At 37.4% G+C, this 13,411-nt stretch overlaps 1 protein-coding gene and 1 long non-coding RNA gene across 17 annotated transcripts in view; one reads left to right on the top strand and one right to left on the bottom strand.

Annotated features, from left to right (window-relative positions):
• USP15 (ubiquitin specific peptidase 15) overlaps window positions 1–8,057 on the bottom strand; it is a 148,599-nt gene extending 140,542 nt beyond the window's left edge. For all 16 annotated transcript variants that reach the window (XR_012420423.1, XR_012420424.1, XR_012420427.1 and 13 more), the window contains exon 1: window positions 7,958–8,057. Coding sequence is in view for 6 of the 16 variants with exons in the window: in XM_065524510.2 (XP_065380582.1) it covers window positions 7,958–8,046 (89 nt within the window). In the remaining 10 variants the exon portion in view is untranslated. The remainder of the gene's footprint in view (window positions 1–7,957) is intronic.
• Window positions 8,058–8,464: 407 nt separating this feature from the next.
• On the top strand, window positions 8,465–13,327 carry LOC135966256 (uncharacterized). The gene is made up of 3 exons (XR_012420430.1): window positions 8,465–8,882; window positions 12,151–12,272; window positions 13,113–13,327. It is a non-coding gene; the product is annotated as an uncharacterized lncRNA (long non-coding RNA).
• The last annotated feature ends 84 nt before the right edge of the window (window positions 13,328–13,411 follow it).

Genomic DNA, 13,411 nt, shown 5'->3' with positions numbered 1-13,411 from the left:
TTCTAGAGGCTCCTGATATTACTAACAAATGAAAATGGTGTTTAACAAGTATGACAAAGCTGTCATTTCTTGATTTTAATACTTTCAAGTATTTGTCTTTCAAAAAGTTGCTTCCATAATCTGGGTATGGCTCTATCACGCATAGGCAGGCAGTACAGTTAGAATTTAAAACGCAAGCTTTAAGTTAGACTTCCTGCTTTACCGCCAAGTGTTATGACCATATAAATTTAACTATCTCAGTTTCTGTACTGGTAAAATGAGAATACTACCATGTATTTCATATATGTAATATATATAGGATAAACGTATTACATTATATAAGGAACCTATCTAGAGAACTTTTAAAATGCTCTCAACATAGTAAAAAGCTCTTAACATAGCAAATGAGCAATAAGTTTCTGAAAACCATAGCCACAACTATGTGGTACATATAACTACTTAGCTACACCTCTCCTGAGAATTAAAAAGTTCTTCAGCTTGAAATCCATTCAAATGTATGAATATAAATTTCCTTCTTTTTATCAAAGGCAAATCTCTTGACTAAACTGTTAAAATTTTGTCAAGCTGTAAAAACATATAGGTAAATAACAGAAATCAATCCAGATTACCAGGTCTTTTTTACCTGGAGCAAGGAACTTGATGCTCTTTTCGGTTAAGTAAGTTTGTCTCTAATGTTCTCAGGTTTTGATTTAACTAGCTCTAAACTCAGAATACCCTGGCCTCAGAGCCACCCTTGAACTTGTTTGTGAGATCTTTGACTTCTTTCACAAAGGAAGTCCTTTCTACTGGTATTTCTGCTAAATGATTTTCTCTTACGGTGGGGAATTACCACATTAATATTCGGGTCTTCTCAAAACTAAAAGGAGAATGGAAGGGACAGTTAGCATTCTTAGTTCTCCTTTCCTTGGAGGAAAAAAAGGCGTCATTACTCTCTTTCTTTTTGGAGAGCTATAACGAAACCATGTAGAATCTTAGTGATGAAAGTAGTAAAGGAAGTCTAGGCATAACTAAATGCAGGTTAATCCTACAGGGGTTTTGTTTTATATTATAATTGGAACTTATTTCCTCCTTTGTAAGGAGCCATTTTTGACCCTTCCCTAAAACAATTTTAATCTGTATCCAAAACTGAGGCTACCTACTAGGCTTATGCTAGATTTCTTGAATAGTGACTTTTGTATAAACTGGGTGATGAAATTTAAAGGATCTACATTCCCTGTTTAAACGATAAATGGGAGAAAGAGTCTAGGGAAGTGGTTTCAGAGGAATGAATATGAGACACAGAATGTGAATTACAGTGGTAAGTGAGGAAATTAAAATAAAAAGAACAAGTTAGACTGACATTACTCAGGGAAGAAAAAAGGAGTAATTGTCAAAAAATTCTATACAAGGACTAAGAAAAAAGAGAAATTCCCATGGTTTAACGAAATATTGTTTGAATTACATTCGAGTAGTGACAGCATAAAACCATTTTTAATACTAAGGATCTATTCTTAGTATTAGACAGTATCTAGTACTTTAAGTCTTTATAAATCAGGTACTTAAACCAGGTCTGAAATCATCAAAGATAAAATGAAGGGTAATAAGAGCATGTACTTTAAAGACTGCATAAGTGTAAAACATTTAAAATAGTGGCTTCGACAGACTAAGCATTTAATAAATGTCCGCTGGCAGTAAACTATGAGCAAGCTCATTTCTCTCAGATTCCTCATCTATAAGCCATATAAATATACAGTTTGGTCCTTATTGTGAGGTTCAAATCTCATAATGCACATAATCAACCTTTACCAATTGTTCTCTACCTTCCCTTTATTTCTCTACCAATATACCCAAGAGTTTCAATTCACTTTTGTCAATAATCATGGCTTATTAATAAAGTGATTTTCAGTGAAAAAAAGAAGAATCACTCTAAACTCACATCATAAGATAGGTAAATTCAAAACTAAGATAGCAAAATTGACTGTTTTATTATCAATATATCTTCCACTATCTTAATTTAAATGTTCTTTCACTTCAAAAATTCTTTAAGAGTTATCTCTAGGGAAAAATCAGTTAGTAAACATGGAACATCATAATGCATTCATATTTGCATTTTCTGCGCTGAGTGGTTCATATGGATTTAAGTCCAAGAAGAAAGCCTTATGTATTTGTGGCTTATAGTAAACCAATACCATACTTTAAAAATATAGACTAAACTCTGAAACAAAATAGCCTACAAGATTTTACTTTATGCTTGAAGGGTTATTTCTGTAAAACTATGTGAAGGGGTCATATCATCTCTAATAAGAGCTTATGATTATTGATAAACAATTAAAATTCAAAAGCTCAATAGTAAATGACCTCAGATTTTTTTGTCTGAATGTACTTGTGGATCAAAATGACATTTGCTCTGTACATTCAATTATTCACCTATCAATCTTTAAGCATGTTTTAATTTCCAGAAGCAAGGTGTTAAGATTTCCTACATGTTCCATCATATCTAAACTGAACAGTCACAAGAGACAAGTGTGGGATAAAATGGTAGAATTCTGCTACTAAATATAAAATAGACTTCCTTTAAAGAGAAAAATAGGTTCTTTTCTTTTTAAAGTGAATCTACTTTTTTAAAAAAATGAATCTTTAAAATAAGAGACAGAGGCTGGGCATAGGGGTTCACACCTGTAATCCCAGCTATTAATACTTGGGAGGCTGAAGTCAGAGGATTACTTGAGGTCAAGAGTTTCAAACCAGTCTAGGCAACATAGCAAGATCCCATCTCTACAAAAATTTTAAAAGTTAGCCGGGTGTGGTGGCACACACCTGTAGTTCCAGCTATTTCAGAGGCTGAGGCAAGGAGTTTGCTTGAGCCCAGGAGTTTGAAGCTACAATGGACTATGACTATGCCACTACACTCCACCCTGGGTGACAAAGCGAGATTCCGTCTCTAAAAAAATTCTTTTTAAATAAAGTAAGAGGCAATGTGGTATGGTGCTTTAAGGGCACAAACTAAAGACCTAAACTACTTGGGTTCAAATCCCAGCTATAACACTATGTGAAAACCTTTTTGAGCCTATGATTCCTATTTTGTCAAATGTGAATAACACCAATTCCCAGAATTGTGGTAATATGGTGATGAGTAAATAAGTCAATATGCATTTATAACAGTACCTGGCACCTAGTGTTTTTAAATGTAATATTACAGGTCATGACCTGACAAACTAATTTTATCTTGTTACACTTATGTAGAAGCAAAACTGTTAACTGTCACAAAACCATTTTGCAAAAAGGTCATTTAATGCCTTATACGTGCTAATAGGAAAATGGTATAATTTAGAAAAAAATAAAGCCTGAACTTTACCAAGCAGATAAATGAAATCATTGACTAGCTCTGGACCTTCCTAGCCTATTAGGGTACATTAACCCTGAACTCACTAACAGAAGTCATTTAAAAACTCACGAAAAATGCTTAAATTAAGAAAAGTTGCTTTCCTAGATTTTTAAGCATCTAAGATGTGAAACATGTCTTAAGGTCACTATCTCTGTCCTTGTTTTCACCAATTTACCAAGACTAAAAAAGTTTTTCCTTTTGGTTTCATTTCCTATAAATGATGTAGTATATACCCTACTCTGGTTGTAAACACCCAGGCACTACTAAAATTAATTTAAAAATTTCTTTAAGTATACAATAAATATTTTGAAATTCATGTTAATAGTGTTCCTTTTCATTATTAAGGGATTTGTGAATATAAGGTTATTTTCTTTTAGTTTCAAAGTTGCACAAACATAAGGGATCAAATAAAATTAAGCCTCAAAGATTTCTAAGTAAAAGTAGGAATGGACAGAAAGCTGTAAAAACTGAAATCAATGTCTCTGGCCTAAAACTTAATTGATCAGATTCTTTGGCAATTGTTGAAATGAAAATGTCATAGAGATTTTAAATGACTCTACACACAAATTACTCTGTAAAGTTACCTTAAATCTACTACAGTTATTAGGGTTTATACAAAAATGGCATGCAATGTTTTGCTAAACTGCAAAAGTTAACTACACATTGCCACTTAACATAATCACACATAAAAATTACTGAAAATGATTGGCAGATGAATAACATTTAATAAAAATGGGGGAAATGAAGCAGTGCTTTGGATGATTTGTGGTTATGTTTTATTTACTCATAATAGGCCTATTTGTTAAAAAATTTCCAGACTGGAAATTTTACAGGTAGTTCACACCTGTAATCCCAGCACTTTGGGAGGCCAACGTGGGCAGATCACTTGAGGCCAGGAGTTCGAGACCAGCCTGGGTAACATGGGGAAACCCTGTCTCTACTAAAAATACAAAACTTAGCCAGGCGTGGTGGCCTGTGCCTGTAGGCCCAGTTACTCAGGAGCCTGAGGTGGGAGGATCACTTGAACCCTGGAGGTGGTTGCAGTGAGCTGAGACCACACACCGCACTCTAGCCTGGGCAACACAGTGAGAGTGTCTCAAAAGCATTTTTTTCCAAAGAGAGAATTTTATAACCCAAATGAGCTACAAATTTTCTTTGTAACTCATTAACTACCATACTTTAAATATGTTCCTAAAATAGTCATATGTACCTTAAGCAAATTATCTTTTTGTCTCATCAGAAGAAACTACCACGTATCTGAAAATTGTTTTAAATTCATCCTAAGCTATACAATTCTAGTTCATTTATCTCTTTCCTATAGTTCCTAAACTCTAAACCTTGTTCATGGTTTTCTGATCTCTTGTTGGAATTGAAATACAGATCAACAAATATCATTTTCAGACTGCTTTACTCCTTATACAAATCAGTGCTACCTTCATGGTTTTTAAAAAGGTATTACTCTCTTGTATTAATTTTGATCTACTTCTCAATATAAAGTCTAGAACCAAATACATCATAAAGTATGTTTCTCTTCATCTCACACTTGTGTAACTTATTTTCATCTCTAGAAAATCAGATTTTAGATAAAAATCACTTACTGCTTACAAATAAAGAGAAACTGCAGTACTTACACAGAATCAAGTAAATCTTTATACTTGCCTAGGTATGGACGTTAGTTACCCAAGTCACCATGAGACAGTCATTATCTGCAAAGTACTCAAGAGCTAATAAGTGAAATTTATTCACTGCGATGCATTTGACTATAACTTCAGACATCTGTATTAAACTTTCAAGAATAAACTTATGGTAAGCCCACCACTTTTTCTCAATAGCCCAGTCTTTCCTAGACAGTTACATACTATATGTCACGACAATACTCCATATGGTAAATTTCAAAGAACCTGATTCAAAGATTAAAAAAAGGTATTAAAAGGAAAAACAACTTTCTAGTGAGTTCCAAAAACATAAACTAAATTAATACATATCCTGACCAGTTCTGTACTTGTAAGTTCATCATCAAATTCATACTTATCAAATTATTCTCTCTAAAACTCTGAATCAATTTTTTGTTCTATACTACTTTGTTTTTGAACAGGTTTCACTTGCTAATTTGCAAATAAACTGGTTTACAAAGAAATCAAACTGGTTTCTGCAACTCCCAGTACCTTCTTTCTCTCTCAGGTTTTTTCCTTTAAGAGAAAGTTAACGGGAGGATAAACTTGCACAATCTGCTTTTATCTAAATATGTGGTCCTCAGTTTACTTTTATTTAAAATAAAAGCACTGAAATGACTCAAATTTATGAGCCTCTTGTATTCAGTCGTGCTTTATACTTGTAATACTAGCATTTTGGGAGGCTAAGGTGAATCACTTGAAGCTAGGAGTTCAAGATCAGCATGGGCAATATAGTGAAACACAGTTTGTACCTATGGAGCTCTACACACACACGCACATATATAAAACAATTTACATTAATTTTGTCAAAAAGCAAAAATATACTCATTTGAAAATACCAAACTTTATAAAGTTAAACGCCCACAATGCACATATTGCTCCTATCATCCTGTAGTGTCAACACCAATTACTCCATATACAAAAACGTGACATTAATGAGACAATAATACTTATATTTTAACTTATAGACTTAATAGATTTCTATTTTAAGGAAATTCACTTTTTAAAATAAGGTGGTAATAGGTTGGGTGAATTAAGAATTTTTAAATGTTCTTTAACTTACAATAGTGAGCAGGGACTTATTTGTCATACCACAAGCCAAGGTAAACATGGGTGTCCTAGGAAATGTCCAATTTCCCCACAGTAATAAACATCTTACTAACATTATAATAAAAACAGTAACTTTCTTTTTTTTTTGAGATGGAGTCTCACGTTGCCCAGGTTGGAGTGCAGTGGCCGGATCTCAGCTCACTGCAACCTCTGCTTCCTAGGCTCAGGCAATCCTCCCACCTCAGCCTCCTGAGTAGCTGGGACCACAGGCGTGCCACCATGCCCAGCTAATTTTTTGTATTTTTGTAGAGACGGGGTTTTGCCGTGGTGCCCAGGCTGGTCTCGAACTTCTGAGTTCAAGTGATCCTCCCTCCTCGGCCTCCCAAAGTCCTGGGATTACAGGCGTGAGCCACCCTGCCAGGTCAAAAATAACTATTATTAAGTCACTTGAAGATTCTATTTTTTTGATACAATGAAACAAGTATATATTTACATCCTTAGGGATTTCTATCGTATACACATAGTATACAGCCTACCAAAAAAGAAAAAAGAGACTAAGACTTAGATCAAGGTTAAATTATGGTCCTAAATCTGCCACCTATTAGCTTAACTGAAAATGATCCCAGTATCACAGCCTTTTGTCAAGAGTAGAGAGCAGAAGGTAACTAAAATTTAGTATCTCATAAACATAAAATTCTTAAGATATTAAAACGAATCAAGATAAAACCTTTATAATAAAATACTGTCCATTTTACAGAAGAGACTGAGGTGCAATGATTTAAATTAACTCTCCTCAAAGTCATACTGCAAGTTGAGTGGTGAAACTGTGACATAACTCAGGTCTAAATCTTACTGCTCCTTCCACTATGCCATAGTGAAACACTCTATAAATTATATACTACTGTTATGGTAACAGTGGGAAGTGAAAATATTTTTTATTATAATGAAGAGGCACATTATCCTTCCCCAAAAATAAGGAATTTTAAATTATGTTACATATTCACATACTTAAGTTATTCTAGATGCCACTGGATATGGCCGACAAGTGTGAAAATGTCCACATACATCCTTCAAGTATTATAAATATATATCCTTTGGTATTTTACAAGTTCGAATATTAGCAGTTAGTTAAGCCTCAAGTGGACTTATCAACTTTTTGCAGGCCTACGTTATCCTTCAAACAGAAGGGAAGGGCTGCACATCTAACAGAAACGCTGCCGGCTTTTATCAAGCCACCACTAAAGCACAAGACCACGTGGTCTCTCATAAGCCTAAGGTTCCCTACTCCTCTCCCTCCTTTGACAAGGAACTGGAAACTAGGGTTTCTTTCTCTTATGTGGGGCACTGACATGCCACCTGTGTAGTACAGACCGCAAACATCCTGCAGCCTGCCTCCCGGAAGACTACAAGAATCAGAATAAAAGGGAACTTGGACGCCGACAATTCTAGGAAAGGAAATGAACAGAGAAGTAAAGTCGGTGAGATCATGATAAGCCGCGGCACCGGGACCTGTCAAAACAGCGTATATGAGACTCAAACCAAACCACTATAACCTATCATTCGAGAAGGCCCGAGGTGGGAGCGGCACTACGGAAGGAAGGAGGAAGAAGAGAACCGCACGAGTCAGTGCCGCCGCCGCCGCCGCTCTCCGGACACCTTTCAGCATGCCCTGGCAAGCCACGAACCCTGACCCTCATCTAGAGTCCAACCTTTGCCCTAACATTTCAGAAGCAGCCAAAATCCTGCTACCCCGGCGGCCGCCGCCAGACCTGCCCGCACCTGTCACCAGCGAAAGACACCAGCTCGCGGCTCCCGCCCTCTTCTCCACTATCCTCGGGCAACCGCAGGCATCTCAACCCCTTTCTCTTACCAGGTGTCCCCTTTCCGGAGCGAGGTTTTGAGCAGCGTCGCGATGTCAGACCGCTGGGTGTCCAGATCCGCCGCTCCGCCTTCCGCCATCTTCTTCCACTAGCGGTAGGGGAGGTGGCAGCGACGGCGGCGGCACGCCCCAGAGCATTATGGGAATGGCGTCCCCACGGCCCCTCCCAGTCGGCCGGTCGAAACCAAAAGACACCGGGAGCGGGGGTGGTCCTCGGGACAAGAGGAGGCCCCGGGGGCGGACTAGGTGCGCGGCCATGGTCTGCTGCCCCCCATCGGTCCCCGCCCGTTCAGCATCTTGCCTTGGCCTCCTCTGGCTCGGGACAGCCAGGTTTTAGCTCTCCTCGCCGCCGAGGGCTCCGGCGCTCTCTCGCTAGAAGGATGCCACCGCCCTGTCCTCCCATCCTCGGCGTTGCCTTCCCCTCCCTCTTTCCCACTGACGCCTTGAAAACCCTTATTTGCGCATTCACTCACGCCTGGGGGTGAGGTAGGGTGGGGCGGGGGGGCGTGGGGACGGCTAAGATATGGCAGAAAATTTAGCAGCTTCGCGACTGGGCTTTTCGTTAAGAGTAGCAGAACCCAAGCTCGGTGAATACGGGCACACACAAAAAACATTCCGAAACCGAACGCTTGGTCTCATGCCCTTCCGGGGTTCCTTCCAGCGCTCTTACTCCCATTGTAGGTGGGGACCCTTTATAGGCTCTTTGTGACGCCTCCCCAGGCACACCCAGACGACTAAGCTGCGGTGAAAAACATGTCCCAGTTCATCGGTGAACGTCGAGTAGAATATGGACATTATTGAATAATGCCAGATACTAAAGGAAGAAAACGTGAGAGAAACCCTCTTCTTTATACAAGAGAGTAACATTTTCTTAGCCCCATCTTCCTGTGGTGCCGTACACCTGAAATGAAACTAGGTATGTCTTTCATTTGAAGTCAACGATTATGTTACAAAATAGAAAATCGAGTCGCTTAAAAAGCAAATGCCAAGGTCACACAGCAGGTGGAGAGGTAAGTGGAGAGGCTGGTTCAAGAGCCCACGTGCTATACAGTACAGCACACTCATTGCCTCTCCTTATGAAAGCCTGAACTAAAATGTAAACTCCTTAAGAGCTGGAACTGGGTTCATCTTTTGTTTTAACCTCTGTATACCTGGTGGTTAGCATAGTACTACTGGACATGTAAAAATCACCTAAATATTTGTTTAATAAATGAATTGTGGCAAAATTACTTAAGTATTCCCGAGCATGATGTCCAGGGGTTTGATTTTAACATACCATTTGATGTGAAAAGTCTAAAAGATGGGCCAGAATCCCTGCATCATTTCTCTTGTTTCCCCATTTTAAACCCTAACTCATTTGGTGAGAATGCAATAAAGGAGGTGTAGTTACGCTAGTAGAAAGTGATGAATCCTTCCAAGTGAAAGTAGTGTACATTCGCATTATGATTTGTGTATATCAGTATTATGATTATGATTGCTTATTTCTGCATCATAATAATATTTTGCATTATCATGCCAAGCTTGAATTGAGAGTTTTAAAACAACTTTCAGTGACTGTTATTTCTGGCTTTTCTCCTGACAGGTTAAAAGACTGAGAGTTTCTCTAACCACGGCTACCCTCTAAAAGTCACATTTTCCCCTTTTCCAGTCACTCTCTGAAAGAGAACAAAGTAATTTTCTGAAGGGAAGCTGCAGAATATGGAAAACATATATTAGAGCCACATGGACATAAATTCAAACCTCACTTCAACCTTTAGCTGCAAAGTTCTTACCCTTTAATCATAAAATTGAGTATAATAATACCTACCTTAAGGGATTTTTATGAAGATTAAATGAAACAATTTGTGTTTATTGCTTGGAATGTAATAGCCATTCAATGAACACTAGTATTGTTTATTGATGACAGGGTGAATTTTACAGTATGTAAACTATACCTCAAAAAAGCTATTGAAAAGAAGTGTTAGGGGTTTTGAAGGCAAAACTGTGCTCTCCTTCATTTTATAACATAACCAAGTAGCAATAAATCATTCATACCCTAATGTCCAGTTTCCCTTAAGAGAAAATGCATTTTTGAAGTGTTGACACCTACAACCATACAGTGAAGTAAAATAATATTTTCTTCACTTGCACCATGCTCAAGGCAGTAAGTTAACTGGATATAGATGTGTACATTTAATGACCATTTGAATTATACATCAGATTTATGGAGCCATTTTGTAGACCTAACTGACTGCCATCAGAGTCAGGAAAGAGATAAAATTATAGTATTTTATTTAGCAAGCACTTACAGAGTGCCTAGCATGGTTCTAAACACTTTAAAGTACTAACTTAATTCTCACAGCAGTCACATGATGTAGGTACTATTATTATTTCAAGTCTAGAGATAAGGAATTGAGGCAAGTAAGTGGCAGAACCTAAATTGAAACCAGGCAGTCTGGCTGCAGAATCTGGAAAGTTTGGGTAAACTTCTATTTTTCTATTGACCTTTATTATTTTGTTTATAGCAATCAACATTTTAGAGATCTCAGTTGATCAATTTGTGGAAATTCTGCTTATTTTACTGGTGCTTCTCTCAATTATGAAGAGAAATAAGATACTGTTCATAAATTGGTTAAAGTCCACATCCCTACTGAATAATTAAATAGATAAATTGATGAGAAAAGCTACTTCACCTTAATCACAAATAATTGAATATAAATCAGGGATTATATCTGCTTATTTAGAATGAATGTCTTCACTGATGCATTCCTTAACATCTGATGAATGTACAGTTTGCTCGGTGATTGTTATTGCCTTCTCAGACTCTGTGTACCTTTCTTGTCAATTTAAAACTTAACCTAGAGAGTTGAGTATGCTGAGTACTTTAGAAATTAGACTAGATATGAACAGGCTGGACCTCTTAAAGTCACAGTTGGTTGTGAAATTAGAGATTCTCTAGGAAGGATTCCTTTATCCTTTAGTAATTCCAAACCTCTCTGCTTCCTGATGTTTAAACAATTCCTTTAAGAGAGGTTCTTTTACTCAACAATTAAGAGATGGGACTTCAAATGTAAATACTCCAGGAGAGAGTCAGGCTTAAAACTGAAGTGTCAAAGAGAGCCAGTTTTCAGCTTGGGGCGAACCAGAGAAAAAAGCACTGCATTTTGTAATACAGTTTAATGGAGGAATGTACAAAGGAGATTTCCAAGATAAGTTTTGCCTATTTCATAATTTTGTATGGGACTGGCTACATGAGCCAAAGGGAAAAATCTGCCTAAAATTTGAGTGGACTTAGCAAATCTCACACACACACACACACACACACACACACACACAGACACACACACAATCAGCACATCCCATAAAAGAACAATGTTTGATGACCTGGCTGTCTTTGTTTCTCAATTCTTCCTGTCTTTGACATTCAGGAACCACTATTTCAGTTTTTCCTTCTCCTTGTCCTTCCTCTACAGTTATTCCTGCCCACGACCCTACCACTCCCTCATTCTTACTCACCTCTCTAAACCTTTCATTCTTTTATCTTATGTAATTGTATAATTCTCATCTCTCTTTACCAGCTCTCAGAGCAGCTAAAAGGCAGTGGAAAGGCGGGGGAGTAGTGCAAACACCAAAATAGCATGTAGTAAAGTGCTTAATCTGTTAATGATATTTTGAAACTTGGGATATGAATAAAAATTGTAAGTACCATGAGGCACTTTTGAAAGCTAAAAAAAATTACAGAGGGTCCTTATTTCAGACAAATGTTACATTCTGATAAAGACAATGATAATATAGTAAGATGAATACACTGCCTTTTACAAAGAGCCACTAAACTTGGATTTTGACTCTGGCTTAGTGCCACTTGCTAGCTGGTAACCTTGGCTAAGTTATTTATTCTCCGTGACCGTTCGTTTTCTTATTATAAAATAAAGTGATTAGATTTAGGAGGCTGAAAATCAAACACTTGCAGGGGTTAGATGCAGCTACCGTAAATGGGTGAAGCAAATCTGTTGGGGATAATAAGGAGCTGTGGGGACTCTTGAACTGTCTATCCCAATTAAAGGTCTAAATTTAAAAAATTAGAGCAAACAAAATTATATTTTCTGTCCTATAGGATCTAGAAAGTTTAATTTTAGCATGGGCATAAAGTCTACAAATTAATTAATCTAAGTTCCTACTTTATATCCTTTCTTTTTTTCTTTGAGATGGAGTCTTACTGTGTTGCTCCGGCTGGAGTGCAATGGCATGATCTGGGCTCACTGCAACCTCTGCCTCCTGGGTTCAAGCAATTCTCCTGCCTCAGCTTCCTGAGTAGCTAGGATTACAGGTACCTGCCAATACGCCTGACTAATTTTTGTATTTTTAGTAGAGACAGGGTTTCACCATGCTGGCCAGGCTGGTCTCAAACTCCCGACCTCAGGCGATCTGCCCGTCTCGACCTCCCAAAGTGCTGGGATTAAAGGCATGAGCCACTGAACCTGGTCTATCCCTTTTTTAGGAAGTACATAAAGTGTGCTAGAAAGCTGACTATACCATGAAATTTGATATCAGTCTGCCCTATAGTGGACTCTCACTACATGCTGATAGAACAAAATTGATTTGTTCTTATTTATTTATTTATTTTTTGAGACAGAGTCTCACTCTCCAGTTGCCCAGACTGGAATGCAGTGGTATGATTTCCACTCACTGCAACCTCAGCCTCCCAAGTTCAAGAGATTCTTGTGCCTCAGCCTCCTGAGTAGTTGCGATTACATGCGTGCACCATCACGCCCAGCTAATTTTTGTATTTTTAGTAGACATGGGGTTTCACCATGTTGGTTAGGCTGGTCTCAATCTCCTAACCTCAAGTGATCCACCTGTCTCAGCCTCCCAAAGTGCTGCGATTATAGGCATGAGCGACTGCGCCCGGCCAGAACTAAATTGATTTGAATCAATAAGCAAATCAAGTATCTAACAAGTCTAGAATTATAATGAAAAAATCCTTAATAGGCATAGTATATTCTGTGGGTCCTGAATATTTAAAAATTAAATGTATGTGTATGGTAGGAAACTTTCAAGAAAGTGTTAATTTATCCCATTCAACTAAGAGTGACATAGGTGAAATCAAGGTTCATAGTAGGAAAAATCTGCCTACTTTATGTTTTCTTTACTTTCTATTTATCTACAGATTTCAAGGTTTATAAAGAACTTCTACATGAAAAATATCAAAATGTTTAAGCAGCCTCTGAAGTCTTTCTTAAGCCTCATAATAATGGATGGACTTCAGAAAGCTAAAAATCATTTCAAATATACTGATCATTTTTGAATTTCTTTACTCATTTAAAAAATATGCTGATCTTTTGTTTTAAATGGACAAGTTTAATTAAACAAAATATGTTAATGTTATGTACTTGGTCTGTTTTACTTTAAATCTGTTTCATTCAAAAGTTTAAAAATAATTATTTTATGCTCATGGATCTTGGAAAT

The sequence above is a fragment of the Macaca fascicularis genome, chromosome 11 (genome assembly GCF_037993035.2).
Source record: "Macaca fascicularis isolate 582-1 chromosome 11, T2T-MFA8v1.1".
NCBI lineage: Eukaryota > Metazoa > Chordata > Mammalia > Primates > Cercopithecidae > Macaca > Macaca fascicularis.
This window is presented reverse-complemented; position numbering and strand designations above follow the sequence as displayed.